Source organism: Urocitellus parryii, chromosome 1 (genome assembly GCF_045843805.1).
Source record: "Urocitellus parryii isolate mUroPar1 chromosome 1, mUroPar1.hap1, whole genome shotgun sequence".
Taxonomy (NCBI): domain Eukaryota; kingdom Metazoa; phylum Chordata; class Mammalia; order Rodentia; family Sciuridae; genus Urocitellus; species Urocitellus parryii.
Window position 1 is genome coordinate 62,163,752 of NC_135531.1, and position 17,810 is coordinate 62,181,561.

The window sequence follows — 17,810 nt, forward strand, 5'->3', positions numbered from 1 at the left end:
AATTGTATATTTATGTATAGAAGTTTTCAGCATCTGAGATTTAACTCTTCATGGCACTTTAAGATCATTTCAGGTCTTAATTTAATAATCCAACCTATTTTACCACTCTTCACAATTTCATAAGCCCAAGTAAAAACTTACTAAGTATACTATCTACATCCTCATAATTAAGATAAAAATACTAAACACAACTATTTTAAGTTGATATTAAACCATTCATCTATATCACATAGGCAAGGTTATAAATGACACTGACAAAAAACTTATTTCCAATTATTCTTCAGTGTTAAATAGCTCCACAAACTCTTCAGCCCTTAACCCAGTATTCAATACAATGTATAATACACCCCAAACTTTCATTATAGTCAAACAGAAAGTTCCCAAATATAATTTTTACTTTTAGTCTTACACTTCACTCAAGTTATTCCTTGAGTTATCCCCCCACCCAAATTCCACTTACTAAAAGAGCAAATTTAAATAAAATGACAATATACAAACAATAAATTACAGTGCACCCGTGTAACAGTCACAATACAGAATAAAGTTAACCTGTATTTGACAATGTAAAATGTAAAACAATATACATTGTAAATCTCGTTTTTGTACTTAAAAAAAGATGCATACACACTATATACTTTCCAATCTAAAATACACTATTTTTATAAGATGTACCATTACTTTGTGGACCACAAAGAAAGGAAAAATAACAACAAAAACTTTGACCATTATAAGTCTTCATGAGTTGTTAAGATAAATCTCATTGCCAAAACTTCAAAATAGAAAATGCTTCAGAAAGGACATAATATGGTAATAATAGCAAATATAGATAATGCTAACTGTTCTAAATGTTTCATTTTATATTCCAGTTATTTATTTTACAGGTGAGGAAACTAAAGCACAGAAATGTTAAGTAACTTGACCAAGATATCACATCTGTTAAAGAGCCAGGATTCAAACCAAGTTAGCAAAAAAGCCAAGACACCTGTAGAGTAAAAGGTTAACAGTGACTGTCTTTGAGTGATGGTATTAACCAGTGACTTTTACTCTTTACATTTTTCCATGTTATTTAATTTTTACAAGAAATATTAATTAATTTGATGTTCAGATAAAACAGTAAGGACATTTTCATTTTAGGAATGAATCTCATCTTTCTAGATGTCCTCCAACACAAAACAATAGCACTTTCTTAGATTTTTTTTTTCAAGGGGGAGGGTGGTACCAGGGATTGAATCCCAGGGTACTTAACCACTGAGCCACATCCGCAGCCTTTTTTATTTTTTATTTTGAGATAAGGTCTAGCTATATTATCTAGAGCCTCACTAAATTGCTGAGGCTGGCTTTGAACTTGTGATCCTCCTACCTCAGCATCCTTAGCTGCTGGAATTACCAGTATGTGCCACCAAACCTGTCTCTGATTTTAACAATATTTTACACTCCTTCCTTTAAACTGATAGTAATTTCCCACATTCCTAGGAAAAGGCAGCTTTTTCTGCAGCCTTGGCAATGTATATAGCCACCATAACCATTTTTAACCTGTTCAAGAGATCAACAAAAAGTCACCTGAATAATCAAGCTTTTTCAAATCAATCCACCTATAACAGTATAAAACACTGTTCCTTTAAATGACCATAAGTGATCTTACACAGGAATATAAAAAAATAAGTCTTCAAAATTAGGTAATATTGGTGAAAACAATGAGAAGCAAATGATCCAAATTGTATCTAATGTTTTAGATTAGAGGAAGTAAAAATAAAAATTTCAAAGTTCTTAGGACCATAATTGTAGAAGCATTTCTCTAATTGAGGATGGATAACTTTATCTCCAACTAGATTTTAAATAGCTCAATAATTTGGGTGGGGGGGATAGCAAATTTGAAACATCAAATTAACATATAAGATATATTTAATTTCTCAGCTCCACAGGCATAAACGTGCAGTTATTTAGTACAGCAAGCTCTCCTTACTCAACCATTCATCACTAGGACCTATCACATTGACAGGCATATAGTAATCGCTCAGTCATTATCAGCTGAATTGCACCCCAGATCAATGGGAGACTTAAAAAAAAATTAGACTTTCCCATTAGATGGTTTCATCTAGGATCTAACTTCTTCTCAATGGTTATAAGACACTGAATGGCAATGTCTCCAAGGCTGTCAACATACTACATGGAAACCATAGATATTAGGAAGATTGCTCCCAAGGTCTTCAATGTGTTTGTTTTCATTGTTGTTGTTGCTTGTTTTTAATAATCATTTAAAATATTCTTTCTTCTGACAAATTATATCCAGATTTCACTCTACAATTCTCTGGAAAATTTTAAAGAAAAATGGCCCAATCTCCTTGTGAGTTATTTCTCAAAAACACCTTTATTTATCAACTATACAGCCAGCTTTAAAATGATGCTATGAACTCCAGAATATATCTACAAGTTTATAAAGGCACCACTGAAACATTCAGAACCACAGCTGAGTTAGCAGGCACTGCCATAATTATTCACTTTTGGAGAAGGATTTCTGTGACTGTTATGGCAAAAAGCATAACAATATTAAATCACAGAAGGTTGCAAAACACTAAATTTGTGCTAGTTCTGTTATAAGAATCAATCAATATTGACCACAAGAGGCCTGTGCACTCACTGGCTGCAGGTGTGCAGAGAAAGCCTACTTTCCCTGAAACCATTCTGTGACCAGAAATGGGAGTAGTTAAAGCTCCGTGACTACACCATTCTCTGATCAGTTACTTTCATTCAATGTTACAACACTCTTTGCTGTAAAGCTAATCATAGCAGAGCCCCAGTAGTCTGGAAGAACAAAGGCAGATCTGTTTAATTAGATTATCAATACTAGTACATCAAACTTCATGAGTTATTGACTAAACCTTTGATTATTTTTGTACTATAACCACTGATTGCTTACTAGGTTGTTTTTGGTATCATTTGACATCTAATGGCAGATGACGTATACTACAGCTCACCTGTGCATGGAAAGCAGCATGTACTTGTAAAAATGAAATTTTGTACTTGATAGCAAGAACACATTAATCAATTCTCTGAATACAAATTTAAGAAGCTCCTGTCAGTTTTTATACAATATGAGAAAATCAGGCATGTTTGAAAAAAATAACAAGGTATTTAAGAAACAAAAGAAATCCCAAACAAATAGGCCAATAACTATGTTTATATTGGCATTTTTGTTATAAAACTAATAGGGAGGACTGGGATTGAGGCTCAGTGGTAGAGCACTTGACTAGCATATGTGAGGCATTGAGTTCAATTTTCAGTGCCACACAAAATAAAAAATAAAGGCCCATCAACAACTAAAAAATAAAATAATAGGGAGCACACCAAAATCTGATTTTAAAGGAAAAAATGAACAAAGAGAAAAATCGTACTACTTGATGAGTATAAACAGCTTTGAATGAATAATAATTAGTACTGAATGTTCTAGCTCAGAAGGAACTATTGATTTACCACTATTTCCCACAGACTTGATAACTTCTATCTATATCTAAAACATAGTAAGTACACCAATAGCCAAATGTCTTCCAAAGAATAGCTAATACCAAATGCTGATAAGGGGTCAAAGACACTTAGAAAAGAAAGTAACCACCAAATAGGAAGGATGGCACTGAAAGGGGTTCTGAAGCCAGCCTACCTAGCTTTGGAAACTGACTGCCACATACTTGCTGTGTGACCCTGATCAGGACATTAACCCTCTTCTACCTTATCTTCATATGTATAATATAGACAGTAACAGAACCAAGCTTCACAGGGTTATTTGTGAGGATAAAATGAGTTCATCTATGTAAGATATTAAGGACATAGCACAGACAGCATTTTTTTGGACATGTTAGCAACCATTATTACTGCTATGACTGTTCTAAATAACATCAAGTCCAGTCTCACCTATGCCTCATGATTTTCCTAAGTCAAATCTTGTTGTTTCCAGATATTTGCACTTTCTTATATCAGAAGACATAATACTAGTATACATATCAAATTAGAAGCTCAGATAGCATGACCATAAGACATCAAAGAGAAAGAGCTACATGAGTCCCCCTTTCACGACTTTCCACTTGAACTAAGTGAATAACAGGTGAAACACAAGTAGACAAACCAATGGACAAACCAGTCTTTGTATATTTGTACAAATAATATGATTTAAATTGAACATCTGTTTTCTTTATGGAAGTGTAGAATTTGGGCACAAACCAGGCTGATAATGCTTACATGAACAGATCCAAATAAAAATTGGACAGAAGTCTCTAATGAAGTTTCCTAGTAGGTAACACTTCACATATTTTGTCACAATATGCTGGAGACATTAAGCATGTACTGGGTAATTCCACTAGGAAAGGACTCTTGGAAACTTATATCTGGTTTCTTGCAGATTTTGCCCCATGTACTTGTTTGTTTGTATTCCTGAGTCTACTGTGTTTTTACTTTAATAAATCATAGCCATGAGTATGACTATATTCTGAGTCTAGTGAATCCTCCTAGTGAACCACCCAATCTGTGGTTGATCTTGGGAAACCCTAAAGACAGGGATCATAAACCTAAATATAATAGTTAAAATGGCTGAACCTCAGAACAAAACATGAAAAATCTTTATGATATTAGGCTAGGCAAAGATTTCTTAAATAGATCACAAAAAGTCTGAAATATAATTGAAAAAAATACAGATAAAATGGATTTTATCCAAATCAAATATCTGATTCTTTCAAAGACATTAAGAAAACCAAAAAGAAAGCAGGAGAGAATAAGAAGAATAAATAATCATCTACATAGCAAAAGGGTTATGTAAGAATTTATAAAGAACTTTCAAACCTTAATAAGACCAAAAAAATTTAAAGCAGGCTAAAGATGTGGAAAAAAAATTTAAAGAAAATATGACTGACCAATAAGATAATGAAAAAATGTCCAACATCACTAAATGTTAGGAAAAAGCAATTAAAGCCACAATGAAATACCACTACACACCCACCAAAATGGCTACAGTTAAAAAGTCTAATAAGACTGGGGTTGTGGCTCAGTGGTATAGCACTTGCCTAGGACATGTGAGGCACTGGATTTGATCCTCAGTACCATATATAAATATAAATAAAAAAAAATAAAGGTATTGTGTCCGCCTACAATTTAAAAAAAAAGTATAATAAGATCAAATGTTAGTGAAGATATGAACCAACTAAAACTCACATACATTAGTGATAAAAATGCAAATGGCACAGCCACTTTATAAAACTATATGGCACTATTTTTGAAAAATACATACACTTCCCAGCCAATGCAACAATTCTATTCTATGATATTTACTCAAGAAAAATTGAAACAAATGCCCATACGTAATAGTTTTATTCAATACAAACATCCTCAAACAGGTAATTTTTAAAATTATGCAATATTTATATTATAACAATAAAATGTGAATACATGAAACAATACAGATGGATCTCACAGTTTCTTAATTAAAAAAAATAATAATAATGTCAAACCCAAGAAATTCCACACTGTATAATTCAATTACTAAGAAAGTTTAAAAATGTCAAAACTGTAGTGAAAGCAGATCAGTAGTTTCAAGGAGACACCATATAAAAGTTTTAACTTTAAAGTAGATCACAGTCCTAATATAAAGCTAAAACTAACTCTTAGAACTAATAAGTGAAAATCTTTTTGACCTTGGATTAAAAACTGGTTTCTTAGAAAAGACAACTAAAGGAAAAATAGATAAACTAAAATATTGTTGGCAAGTGTGCCACCAAAAATTTAGATGCTAAATACCTTCACAAAAGAAACAACAAAAAACAAACAAAGGCAAAATGTGGCCACACAATGTATGGAAAATAAAATCAAAATCACAAAATCCTCCTGAAGTCTCCATTCCATGCTCTTCACACACACACACTCTTTCAAACTGACACCATAACATGGTCTCCTCACTCAGAATGCTCCTATTTGTTCATTTGGGGTTTTTTTTATCTGTCATTAAAATACCAAACAAGTAGCAGCAGTAACACATTTTTAATTTTATGGGATAAAAATATCTAAAGCTTTAAGTGGAGCAAATTCTATCAATTATCCAGACCTTTTTTATACACAGATGGAAGGTGATTATAACTTTAAAGCTAGATTGCATCAGTACAGTCTATGAAAAAAAATAGTATTTTACTGGGTGGAACACACAAATTCAATAAATCCAAATAATATGTACTGAGCGCTTGGTACATGTCATGAGTAGTAAGAGAATCTTGGGAAATATTCCTGGGCTTAGTCCTAGAAATGTCAAAAAGCTCCAAATCATTTAGGTCTGAGAATTCTTGATTAGGAATAGGGGGGGAAAATTAAGTCCCTAGAGCAAAATGTAAACTAAACTGACCTCTAGGAATTGGTGAAAATACAGCAAGTTACAGTCATTCACTCAGGAGAATCAAGCTCAATTTTATTTTTCACATTTGCCACCAAAAAGTCAAAGCTAATGTTATATCTACTTTTTATCCTATTTTACCTAAATTTAATATTATAGACACTTTAAATGTAACAAAAATCCAGTGATATTTAAATATACTTGTGACATTTCAAAGTAACTGAAAAGCATATGGTCCCTATATAACAAAAGGAATCATGAAAATCATGGATCAAAAGAGTACCTCAATATTTTTACTGGCCACATTCTTCACAACAGCAGGGAACAGTTCAGATGCATTTTTCCCTTTTGCAATCATCTGAAAATAAAAGAAGAATATGAGGTCAAAAATTCCTTTTAAGAATAAACAATATTTATGCAATAATATAAATTCACAAATACATTAGATACATTAAAGAAGAAATACAGAGTAATTTAAGACAAATATGAAAATATATACAATATTTTTCTCTGGCTAATTGTGTTATAAATACTTCTTAAAATATTCATGAAGTTCTTTATATTTCTAGTTCTTACATTGAAGATTCATGCATCTGCAGTGGAAGTAAGAGATAAAGTTTAGTTTGAATCCGTGACTTTCTTATCATAGGTTTCTCTACTTCTCCAACCATCACCTTTTCAAGTTCTCTTCATTAAATCCTCTTCCCTTGCCCACTGAAGTCCCATGCATCACCATCTTTTCCAATCTCTGAAATTCCCTAGACTTCTCATGACTCTTACCTCTCTATATGAGGATCCTTCCCCAAAACACTAGCACAAATTCTGAGCTCAAGTTCTATATCTCTAACTAGACATGATTAGATGTGTCTCATCCCAAAGTTCCTATGCCTAAAACCAATCTCATTTTTCAAGAAAAAATGACATTCCATGGCAGAATTTCCTTTTTCCATCAATTCTCCCAGATGACAGAAACCACAGAATTATCCTGGTCTCTTCTCCCAACTACAAAGTAACTAGGTCCTATTGTTACTTCTTATTACACTCATATTAAAACCTTTCCACTGCCACTATCCTAGAACAGAATGAGATCACCTATCAGAGGAGTTTTCAATAGTCCCCCTTCAATCCATAATGTACATCATTCTTAATATTCTATGCTGGGGACTAGGGGTATAACTCAGTGGTAGAGAACATGCCTAGTATATAGGAGGCCCTCAGTTGGATCTTCAGCACTGCCAAAGGGGGGAAAAAAAAAAAACTTTCCGAATGTCAGCCCTCCCTCAAAGACTAGAAAAGCTCCTGACTGCTTAGGGTCAAATTATTTTACTTAATATACAAATGCCCTCACAATTTGCACTAACATCCCTTCCTAAGCTCCTTGACCTAATGTTCTGTATCAGTGCTATTACCTAAGTAAACTGATCTTATTGTCAGAACACTAGCTATGATTTCACTCATATCACATTTTGAACCAATTCATTTTACTTTTCTAAGTCCTACCCTTCTATCTAAAGTATAAAATATACTCCATGAACCCTGCTAATGCCATTTCCTTAACAACTTCTGTAAGGTCCAATCCTAATTTCCTCTAGACAGTTTTAACCTGTAATTTTCATTTAGAATTACCTATGTGCTAGCTTACATTTATATTTATTTTAGTTTTATATCTACCTGTACTCCCATTTCCTTCTCTCATTCTCGAAATTTATCTTTTATGACTTTAAATAGCGCAGACTTTACTAAACCCAAAATAAAGTCCAAACTATAGAAAGGAATTCTTTATGAATTACACACTATATCTAACAACTACCTTAAAAAGAAGGAATTACCTTTATTAATTTATGATAAGTGTTTTATAAATACTATATATAAACATAAATATATAATCCCATTAAGCATTATGATCCCATTAAGATTTTTCATGAGACTTTTCTAAAATGATAGCTTCGTAATACTCTTTTTATATTGTTTCCTTATTTGTGATATTCTTTTCACCTGAGTATTTTGTGAACCTACTAAGCACTGCAAGAGGTTCACAAAGTAACTTCAGGAAAAACATCTTTATATGATTTGTATACCTCTCTCAATTTCTTTTTCTGTAAAATAAGAAGAGTGAAGGATTAAATGCTCTCTGGAGTTCTTTCCATCCAGTCTTTCAATGATAACCTCATCAGAAACTTTGGCCAACTTTATTCTGCAGAATGCTATTCAAAAATATGTTAATATATGGAGGGGGGACCCTATCATTAAATACAAATATTTGCTGAGAGTATACAGTATACCAGTAACTATGCTAGGTCTTGGGGACACAATCACGAATACAAAGTCCTCGCCCATGTGGCCCTTACCTTCTTCTAGCAGGAGTGAGGGTCAATAAACAAGTAGATATAAAACATGAGATGGAAATATTGGATATTCAAATATACACTGAAGACAAATATTGGATACTTCAACACATTTAGGAATAGAAAGACATCAGAGGCACTATAAAAGAAATGGGAAGTGCTAAGGTGGGAGTAAAAGCTGTTCTTTTCCACAGATTGATCAGAAAAGGTTCTCTTTTCAGCAGAAACCTGAGGGAAGAGTGGAAGGGAACCATGGGACCAGCTAGGCAAATAGTTTTATCATGACCTGTTCCAGGAACAGGAGGCCTGGGTGGCCAGACTGGAGTAAGTGAGGAGAGAATGGCAGGAGAAAAAGTCAGAGAAATGCATACCACTGTAAAAGAAGGTGGCTTAGAGGACACGTGAAATGGGAAAACGCTGGAGAATTCTGAAGAGGATAGTTGTCACTGGATATCTTACAAGGTCTTTCCAGCTGTAGTGTGAAATACAGAACAGGAGATGTGGAATCACAGAAAACAATTAGCAGGCCACTGAAATTATCCAGGAAAAAAGATGCCGATAGACTGTGAGAAGGGGATAGATTTTTGGACTTATTCAGAAGTGGATTATATATGGGATTTAAAAAAAAAGACAAGAATTAAGAAGGACTACACATGAATTACCAGAAGAATGAAACTGTCATTAACTATGATGCAAAAGACTAAGGGACAAAGCAAGAGTTTTGGAAAAGAGAGAAACCAAGAGGTTTCACACACTTTGAGACACATATGAGCATGGAAACCATGGGAGAATACAGGAAAGCACCTGGCTGATGAAATGCAATTGGAAAGAGGTCAAATCACTGAGGGAGGACAGATAGAGAAATGGAATAAAGGACAAGATGTGATATAATCCTAAAGATGGAAGTTGTAGAGAAAAAGAGAAACCAGTTAAGAAGATTCCTTGAAATGGAGCAGACCTTCTCAATGCTATTCCTGTCTTTTCGGATAGCATTTCCTCCATCTCTTCTCCCTTTTAGTTTAGGTAAAATCCTGTTCTTGGTTCTCTCTTCCCTAGAACAGAGAGCATAAGAACTTTGTGCAGAAAGGAAGGTTCATGAGTAGAAAGCACAGGGGAATACGTCTTCTTTTTTTTTTTTTTTTTTTTTTTTTTTAGTTGAAGTTTCTGATGCCTAAAAAAGCTGCAGTGCAAAAGGCGGGAGTCAGGTTCAGCTAACTGAGCAGAAGCTGAAATGACACAAGTCATTTGTAGCTCTAAGCTCTACTAGGCTCTAACCATGCCCTCTCCTAAGCCAGCTTCTACCCAAGGCAAAGATAGAATTCCAGAGCATTTCTACAAAGAATATCCACTAGTTGCCCACATCTAATTGAAGGAGGGGACTAGTTTCTGACAACTGTTCTTTAATTTATACACAACTTTTTTCTTAATATGTATTTCAGATATATATGCACATATGTATATATGCATATATATCTGAAATAAATATATATATATATATATATCTGAAGTAAATATATATATAAATATATATCAGCATAATTTTCATGGTTATTAATCCAGTAAGCCTTAGCTTGAAAATCAGAGTCAAGTAAAGAACATATCACTGCTACTCCTTAATATTATTCTGGATACTTCAAGACCTTTAGGAGTAAAAACACAGTAGAGGTACAGCAATTTTAAATATCACCATTGTTTTCTGAAAATGATTGCTCACCTAAAAAAAACTATTATAAATAATAATTCACTAAGATATTTAGGGACAACAATAATGTTCTGTACATTTCCAAACACTAAAAGAAAGGATTTTGAAAGTACTCACCATAACAAAATAACTGTTTGAAGAAATAAGTATGAATAACCTCCTTGAAATATTACATAATATATACATGTATGTAAACATAACATGAAACCCCATTAATAAGTCTAAATTGTATGTTTTTACATACAATTTAGAAAAAAATTTAAAAACAGATTCAAGTACAAATTTAATATCTGAACTCAATGATTTTTATATAAAAAGGATGCGACTACTATGATGCTAATATTCATGAGAACAAAATGTGAAAATAGCTAGGAATATTCAGGGAGAAATTACAAGAAGGCCTTACATCTATTTTTTAAAATACCACATTTTAGTCAGCTTTTTCATGCTATGACTAAAAGATCTGAACAAAACAACTTTAAAGGAGGAAAAGTTTATTTAAGGGCTCATATTTTCAGAAGTCTTAATCCACAGAAAGCGAGCTCCATTTCTTGGGGCTCAAAGTGAAACAGAACAACATGTCGGAAGAGTGTGGAAGAGAGAAGCCGCTTACATGTTAATCAGCAAGCAAAAAGAGAGTCTACTGACAGATACAAATATACATTCCCAAGCCAAGCCTCAATTCCCACCTCCTCCAGCCACACCCTACCACTTCTTTACCACTCAGTTAATCCCTACCAGGGGATTAGTTCACTGATGAGGTTAAGACTCTTAGAACCCAGTCATTGCTCCTCTGAACCTTTTTGCATTGTCTTAACACGTGAGCTTTTGAGGGACACCACATCTAAACCATAAAATACCAATAAACTAAAAGAAATAACTGCACTCTGATACTGAAACATCAATCAAGTCAGATCAAATGGAGTCACAGAGTAGCATGGTTGTCTATCTCAATATCTGTGTATCCATCAATCCTGAATATTAAAGGAGAGATTCACTCACCTTGTGCAACAGGAAGGATTTGAAACTTCTGCCCAGAAAAAAATTCAGACCACTAGGAGAAGCAGTTCCTGAAGTCATAAGATATTGATTCTACGGAGGATCTCATTCCAATAAAATACATAAGGTGCTTTTTAAATTTTAACTTCTACTTTTTTAATTAGTGACCCCCAAAAATCTCATTATACATATAGAAATACTGTTGCCAGTATGATTCCGTCCATTTCCAGGTGTGGAAATGGCTAATTCCTTACCTCAGTGATAGAGAAATACCAGAAGTCACCCTATGTTTTTTTAAGGCTCCTACCATAACCCCCATTAAATATTCCTCACTCTAGATTCAGTGCAAGAATCCTGAGAGGATCCCACAAAACAGAGAGGGTCACAGATTCATGTGTGTTCTCCTACCACACTAGAAGGCAGAATATAAGAGCAAATTTTATTTCAAGAATACTCAGTTTAGTCTAGTGTGCCCTCCAAACCCAACCACCTCATTGTGTATCTAAGAGTCTTAATTGTATGGAATTCCTCTGGGGGTGGTACTGGAAATAAAGTGAGGCAATAATGTCTAATACTTGTATTTCTTCTTTCAGAAGGGTCTTCTTTCTCCCAGGTTTATGGACCTGATACAGAAAGTATTGCTCTAAATTCCCTTCTTCCCACCCTGTACTCCTTTTATCTGGGGGGAAGAGGAAGAATGAGAGAGGGGGGAAATGAAGTAAAAATGTTTGATGTGGATGCCCTAAACTTAGGAAATTCTCTGACCACAACCATTCACTATGTTAACAAAGCTCAGATGGAGTCCAAGTCTGAGGAGCCTCCTGAGAAAGATGAGTTAGAGCCATTGCCCTCAGAGCCACTATCTTCATCTTCACGGCCACTGCTGGAACCTGAGGAATTGCTTCCTTCAACCTCTTCCCTGTCTTCCTTCTTATCTCTTTTGATCCCTGTGAGAAATGATAGTTGATAGTTAATCCCATTCAAATAGTCTCTGATGAGTCTCTCCCAGGGCCTGCAGTCCTTGTTCCTCTTTCAAATTCTTAGCTGATAAAGACTACATGTCTATGTGTCTGATCCTGGGGTTCAGGGCTCTTGTCATGGTCATGTTCTTTCACTTACCATTGCTTGTCTCTTTGTATAGAGCATATTCCTTAGGTGACAAACTCTGAGCCAGAGATCCAGGTCCACCCTGTACTATTTCTGCAGCTCCTCAGCCTGGCTTTTGTGTGGTTCCTTCAGGCTGTGGGACATTGTCAGTGTCTGCCAATCTCTACTGCGCATTTTCTCACAGGTAAATGTTGCAGGTTCCTTCAGACCATGAATCTTGGTGAAATTTATGGGGAGCTTGGGCACTCCATAATATTTCACCTTCTTGGAAAATTTATCAGCTTCTGAATGAGATTGCACATTTTTCACATTTCCTTATAGCTTTTAGGAGGCTTTATTTGACACCTCTTGTGGACATCAGATTTCTTGGAGTCCTGGACGATCAGGGTGGTATTCCTGAGCCAGTTTTTCTTCAAACTCCTGTTTCTCCTTCTGGAAATCCTCAATGTATTTCTGCTTTATTTGCTCTGGAAGCTGCTCATATTTCTCAGACAGGACCTCAGTCAACTCCTAGTTGAGCAGTTCAGGGTGCACTTGGGAACACAGTGCCTGCTCCTCCTTGTAAAAGCATACATAACCAATCAAGGCTTGCAGGCAGGGGTCTGAATGTGTTTTGATGTTTTTGTTTTGTTGTTACATTCTCTGGCTTCCAGGACTAATTCTGTCAAGGTACACAACCTCCTCAATTTGCAAGAAATCTCTAGCCATTTGAGTTTGCACATTGCTATAGAAAAAAATTTTTTTTCTTTAAAAGCTATTTTCTCCCAGTCCACATGTGACTGGGTTATGAATGTTTTGCTATCATTGAATAAGGGTTTATTCTCCAAATTTTCCAATAAACTCAGGATGTTTTTCTAGGACCAGCAGTGTTATAATGCTTAATCTCTGGGCCACTTATAAAGTCTCAGTTGTGCAAACACTTCAGTAGGAGTTCAAACTTCTTCTTTCTCACAACTCAGCAGATAATTTATTTCTAAAAGTCCTACAGTATATGTGATTCTGCATTTCTAAAGATTTTATAATTGATCTCATTAATGCTTACAGGAAAATCCATCCAATTAGCTCAGAGGTTCTCTATCTTCTGGTCTCTGGACTGTAACTGTAACTTCCAAAGATTTTTCCATAGTTTAACCAACTCCAAGTGCCTATGGTGTTGGAAGAATGGTGTTACTCCAGATGTATTCAGAAACGATGTCAGGTACTCTGAACTTCTGAAGCAGTGCTTCCCTGAACCTCTCCACCTCTCTAAAAACTGAATGGATCTGCCAAGCACAAAAATCATAGGAATGTTTCTTGCTTATCCTTTACTTTCATACAAACTTATTTATTGTCATTCTTTGACCTTTGGTGTCCTCATCCCAATATCAATATTCCTTGGACTGTGGGTTCAGACTAACAGCAATATGGAGGACCTGACTGATATGCCCTCACTTCAGTACTCTTATATTCATGAGATGTGGATGTAGTTTAATTTCCTTAAAGTGTTGGTCTAGCTTTCACACAATACAATGCTGATGTCATATACTGATCTCATATACTGAATTCAGAAAGATTTCTTCATATTCTATTTTCTGGAAGAGTTTATAGAGAACTGGAGTTTTCTGTGTTGGAAGCTTTTTAAATGAGAAATTCAATTACTTTCAAAGATACAGGACTATTGAGGTAATCTAGTTCTTGAGTGAACTTTGTAATTTGTCTTTTAAGCATCATCTTTGTCCATTTGAACAAAGTTGTCAAACTGACAGCTATAAAAGTGCCTGAAGTGTTCCTTAACTATCCTTTAAATGTTAATATGCTGTCTTCTCTTCCTGATATTGGTAATTTGCCCTATTTTTGTTTGACTGTTTTTTCTACAGGCTTATCAATTTTTTTAATCTTTTCATGGATAAGTTTTCAAATTCACTGATTCTTCTCTATTGGTTTTCTCCCCTCCATTTCACTGATTTCTATTCTACCTTTTTTATTCCTTACTTTCAGTTCAATTTGGCTTCAATTTGCTCTTCTATGTTTAAAGTGGATGTTTAGATAATATACTGGAAAATTTTCTTTTTCTTTTTAAATGAAAATTTTTATTATTACAAATTTCTTTTAAGCACTGCTTTACCTGAATCCTCCAAATTTTGATATAAAATTTTTCATTTTCATTCTAATTCCATTGTGACTTCCAATTTGTTCCATGAGTTATTTAGAAGTTTGATATACAATTTTCAAATATTTAAGAAATTTACTGATCTTTTCCAACAAATTATTTAACTCCATTATCATTGGATAACAAATCTGAAAGAACTGAAATCATCCATAATGTTTAGATTGATGATATGGCCTGAACATCGTCTACCCTGCATGTCAAAAGAATGTGTATATGGCTCTTATTGGTTAAGTGTTCTATAAATGTCAATTAGGTCAGATTAGCTGATATTATTCCAGTCTTCAATATCCTCACAGGTTTTCCATCTCATTATTCTACTGATTTTTAAGAAAAAAATAATGAACTCTCCAATTATGCATTGGTCTAGCCTTTCTTTCAATTTTAACAGGTTTGTGTTGTTGTTGTTTTATATTTGCTTCATTTCTAAGGCCTTGTTGTCATGCACATTTAAGAACATTTTTTTTGAGATATGATCCTTAATGTTACATAAGGTCCGTCCTATCCCTATCATATTATTTGTTCAAAAGTTTACTTTCTCTGAATAGTCACGAAAGCATTTTTTTTTTATGTTTGCATGGTATATATTTTTCTACCCTTACAATTTAAGCCTTTATGTTGAATTTCTTCTAGGGAGCATACAGTTGTACCTTGATATTTCTATCCAATCTGAAGATCTCTTTTAATCAGAAACATCAGGATTATTTCTATTTAAAGTAATTATTGACATCATTAGATTCAGGTCTTTCATTTTACTACCTGTTTTCTGTTTAGTCCCTGTCTTTTGTATTCTGCTGTTTAACCTTTTCCTTTTTTAGTTAAAAATTTTTTTAGAAGTTAATATTTTATATTTACTTTTTGTAAATGAAGAATTGCCATTAACATTCCAGGAAAGCAAGACTGATAGAATTGGGTATTTTTAGTGTTTCTTTTCTTGAGAATATCTTTATTTAATTTTCACCTTGAAGGGTATCTTCACTGCATATAGAATTCTGGGTTAACAGTTCTTTTCTTTCAGTAGTTCAAAGATGTTCTACTGTCTTCGGGCTCCCATGGTTTCTGAAGTGAAATCTATAGTTATTTCAAGTCACTGTTCTCCTATATGATATGTGTCTCCCCCCACCCCTGCCCCCAGCCCCACTCAGGTTATTTTTAAGATTTTTTTGGTTTATGTTCTTCAATAGTTTGATTATTATGTTTATTCATGGTCAGGTCTTGTTTTATCCTGATGGATCCTGATTTAATAGATAAAAGAAGCCTTAGCTGAGCTTATTAGTTTACATCTTTCATCAAAAGGGAACTTTTGTGTGTATATGGAACTGGGGATTGACTCCAGGGACCCTTTACCACTGACCTATACCCCCAGCCATTTCCCAGCCTTTTTTTTTTTCTTTTTCTGAGATAAGGTTTTTCTAACTGACTGAGACTGACCTCAGACTCATGATCCTCCTGAGCAGCTCAGATTATAGGCATGTGCCACCATGCTAAGCTTAAATTTGGGGAATTCTCTGCTGTTATTTCTTTAAATATTTTTTTTTCTGCCCTAGTCTGTTTCTCTTCTCTTTTTTGAATTCATTAATACATATTTTAGGACTTTTGAAATTATCCAACAGGTTCTTAAGCTCTTTTCATTTCTTTTTAATTTTTGCTATTCAAAAAAAATTGCTATTCAAAATGATTTTCTTCTAATCTGTCCTGAACTTTTAACACTTTCTTCTGTTGTCTCTATTTGGCTACTGAGTCAACCCAGGATTTTTTTTATTTTATTTTATTTTATTTATTTATTTATTTATTTTTAGTTTTAGTTGGACACAATACCTTTATTTTATTTATTTATTTATACGTGGTGCTAAGGATGGAACCCAGGGCCTGCCACATGCTAGGTGAGCACTCTACCATTGAGCAACAACCCCAGCCCAACCCAGCATATTTTTAATTACAGATAATCTACAAGTCACATGACAGAAATTTCAACAAATTTCTACATGGAATGAACATAACAGTTTAGAAAATAACCATTTACCCACTAGTCGCAATCTGGAGAATAAATGAATGTAGGATACCATGTCCCCCTAGCATAACTTAATTTAATCAATTTAATCATAAGTGGAACTATTGCCTACTACTTAAGCATAACAGTTTCTTGGCTCACATTTATTGGTTTGTCTGTGTGTGTGTGTAGTGCTGGGAATTGAACGCAGGGCTTTGTGCATGCAAGACAAGCACTCTTCCAACTGAGCTATATTCCCAGCTCCCAGATATTGTTTTTTCTAACATCTTCAGAAGCGACCTGATAACAGCATACCATACAAAAGACTAGACTACTTATTCCCAAGGATCACTTAAAACAACAACCCCCCCAAAAAAAACCATGAAAGTTAATTACATTGCTACACTCAACAAAGACATATGTACTAATTATAACAAGACAGAGAGAACAGTGCTCTCAAGCTCCTTACCTTGGAACTACTTGTTCTTCTTATTCTACATAGACACTGATCTTCTAATAATTAACAACATTGATACTACTCTCTTCTTTACACCACTGAGCCTGAAAACATTGATACTAAGAATTTAGAGAGTCTATAACAGAACCAATCTCAAATATAAATTCTGGCCAACTACAGATACATCTAAAGCTCTCTAAGCATTACCAAATGGGGGAAATAAATGGCATACAAAACCATCCCACAGTTCAAAAGAAAAGAAAATAGATTCCTAAAATAGAACTGGAAATGTCCAATTCATATTCTTAATGAGATTTGAGGGGATATGGCATTTCTTATAAAAAGAATAATTTTGCATTATGAAAAGAAGCTTTCAGATGAAGATGTCACTACCACATTTTAAAATATAGTAGGGGAACATGAAATAATAACAAAAATCTATATTGAATTACAATGCCAGCTTAAAACATTCATCCAGAAATCAGGAAAGGACAGAGAGACAGTATCAATTTGACAGGTCAGAAGACAGAGACATGAAGGACGGATCCAAGAAATGTAATAAACACATAATAGAAATGCCAAGAGAAAACAGACAGGCTGACAGAAAAAAAGAGCAAATAAATAACAAGAAAATTTCTCTAAGTAAAAGACAGATTTAAGATTTTAAAACAAAAAGGTTTATTAGTACTATAACAAATCAGTG

General features: G+C 34.1%; 1 protein-coding gene across 3 annotated transcripts in view; it reads right to left on the minus strand.

The window, feature by feature from the left end:
* Ap3b1 (adaptor related protein complex 3 subunit beta 1) overlaps positions 1 to 17,810 on the minus strand; it is a 248,121-nt gene that overhangs the window by 185,324 nt on the left and 44,987 nt on the right. For all 3 annotated transcript variants that reach the window (XM_026393221.2, XM_026393223.2, XM_026393222.2), the window contains exon 3: positions 6,645 to 6,719. In XM_026393221.2, the coding sequence (XP_026249006.2) occupies positions 6,645 to 6,719 (75 nt within the window). The remainder of the gene's footprint in view (positions 1 to 6,644; positions 6,720 to 17,810) is intronic.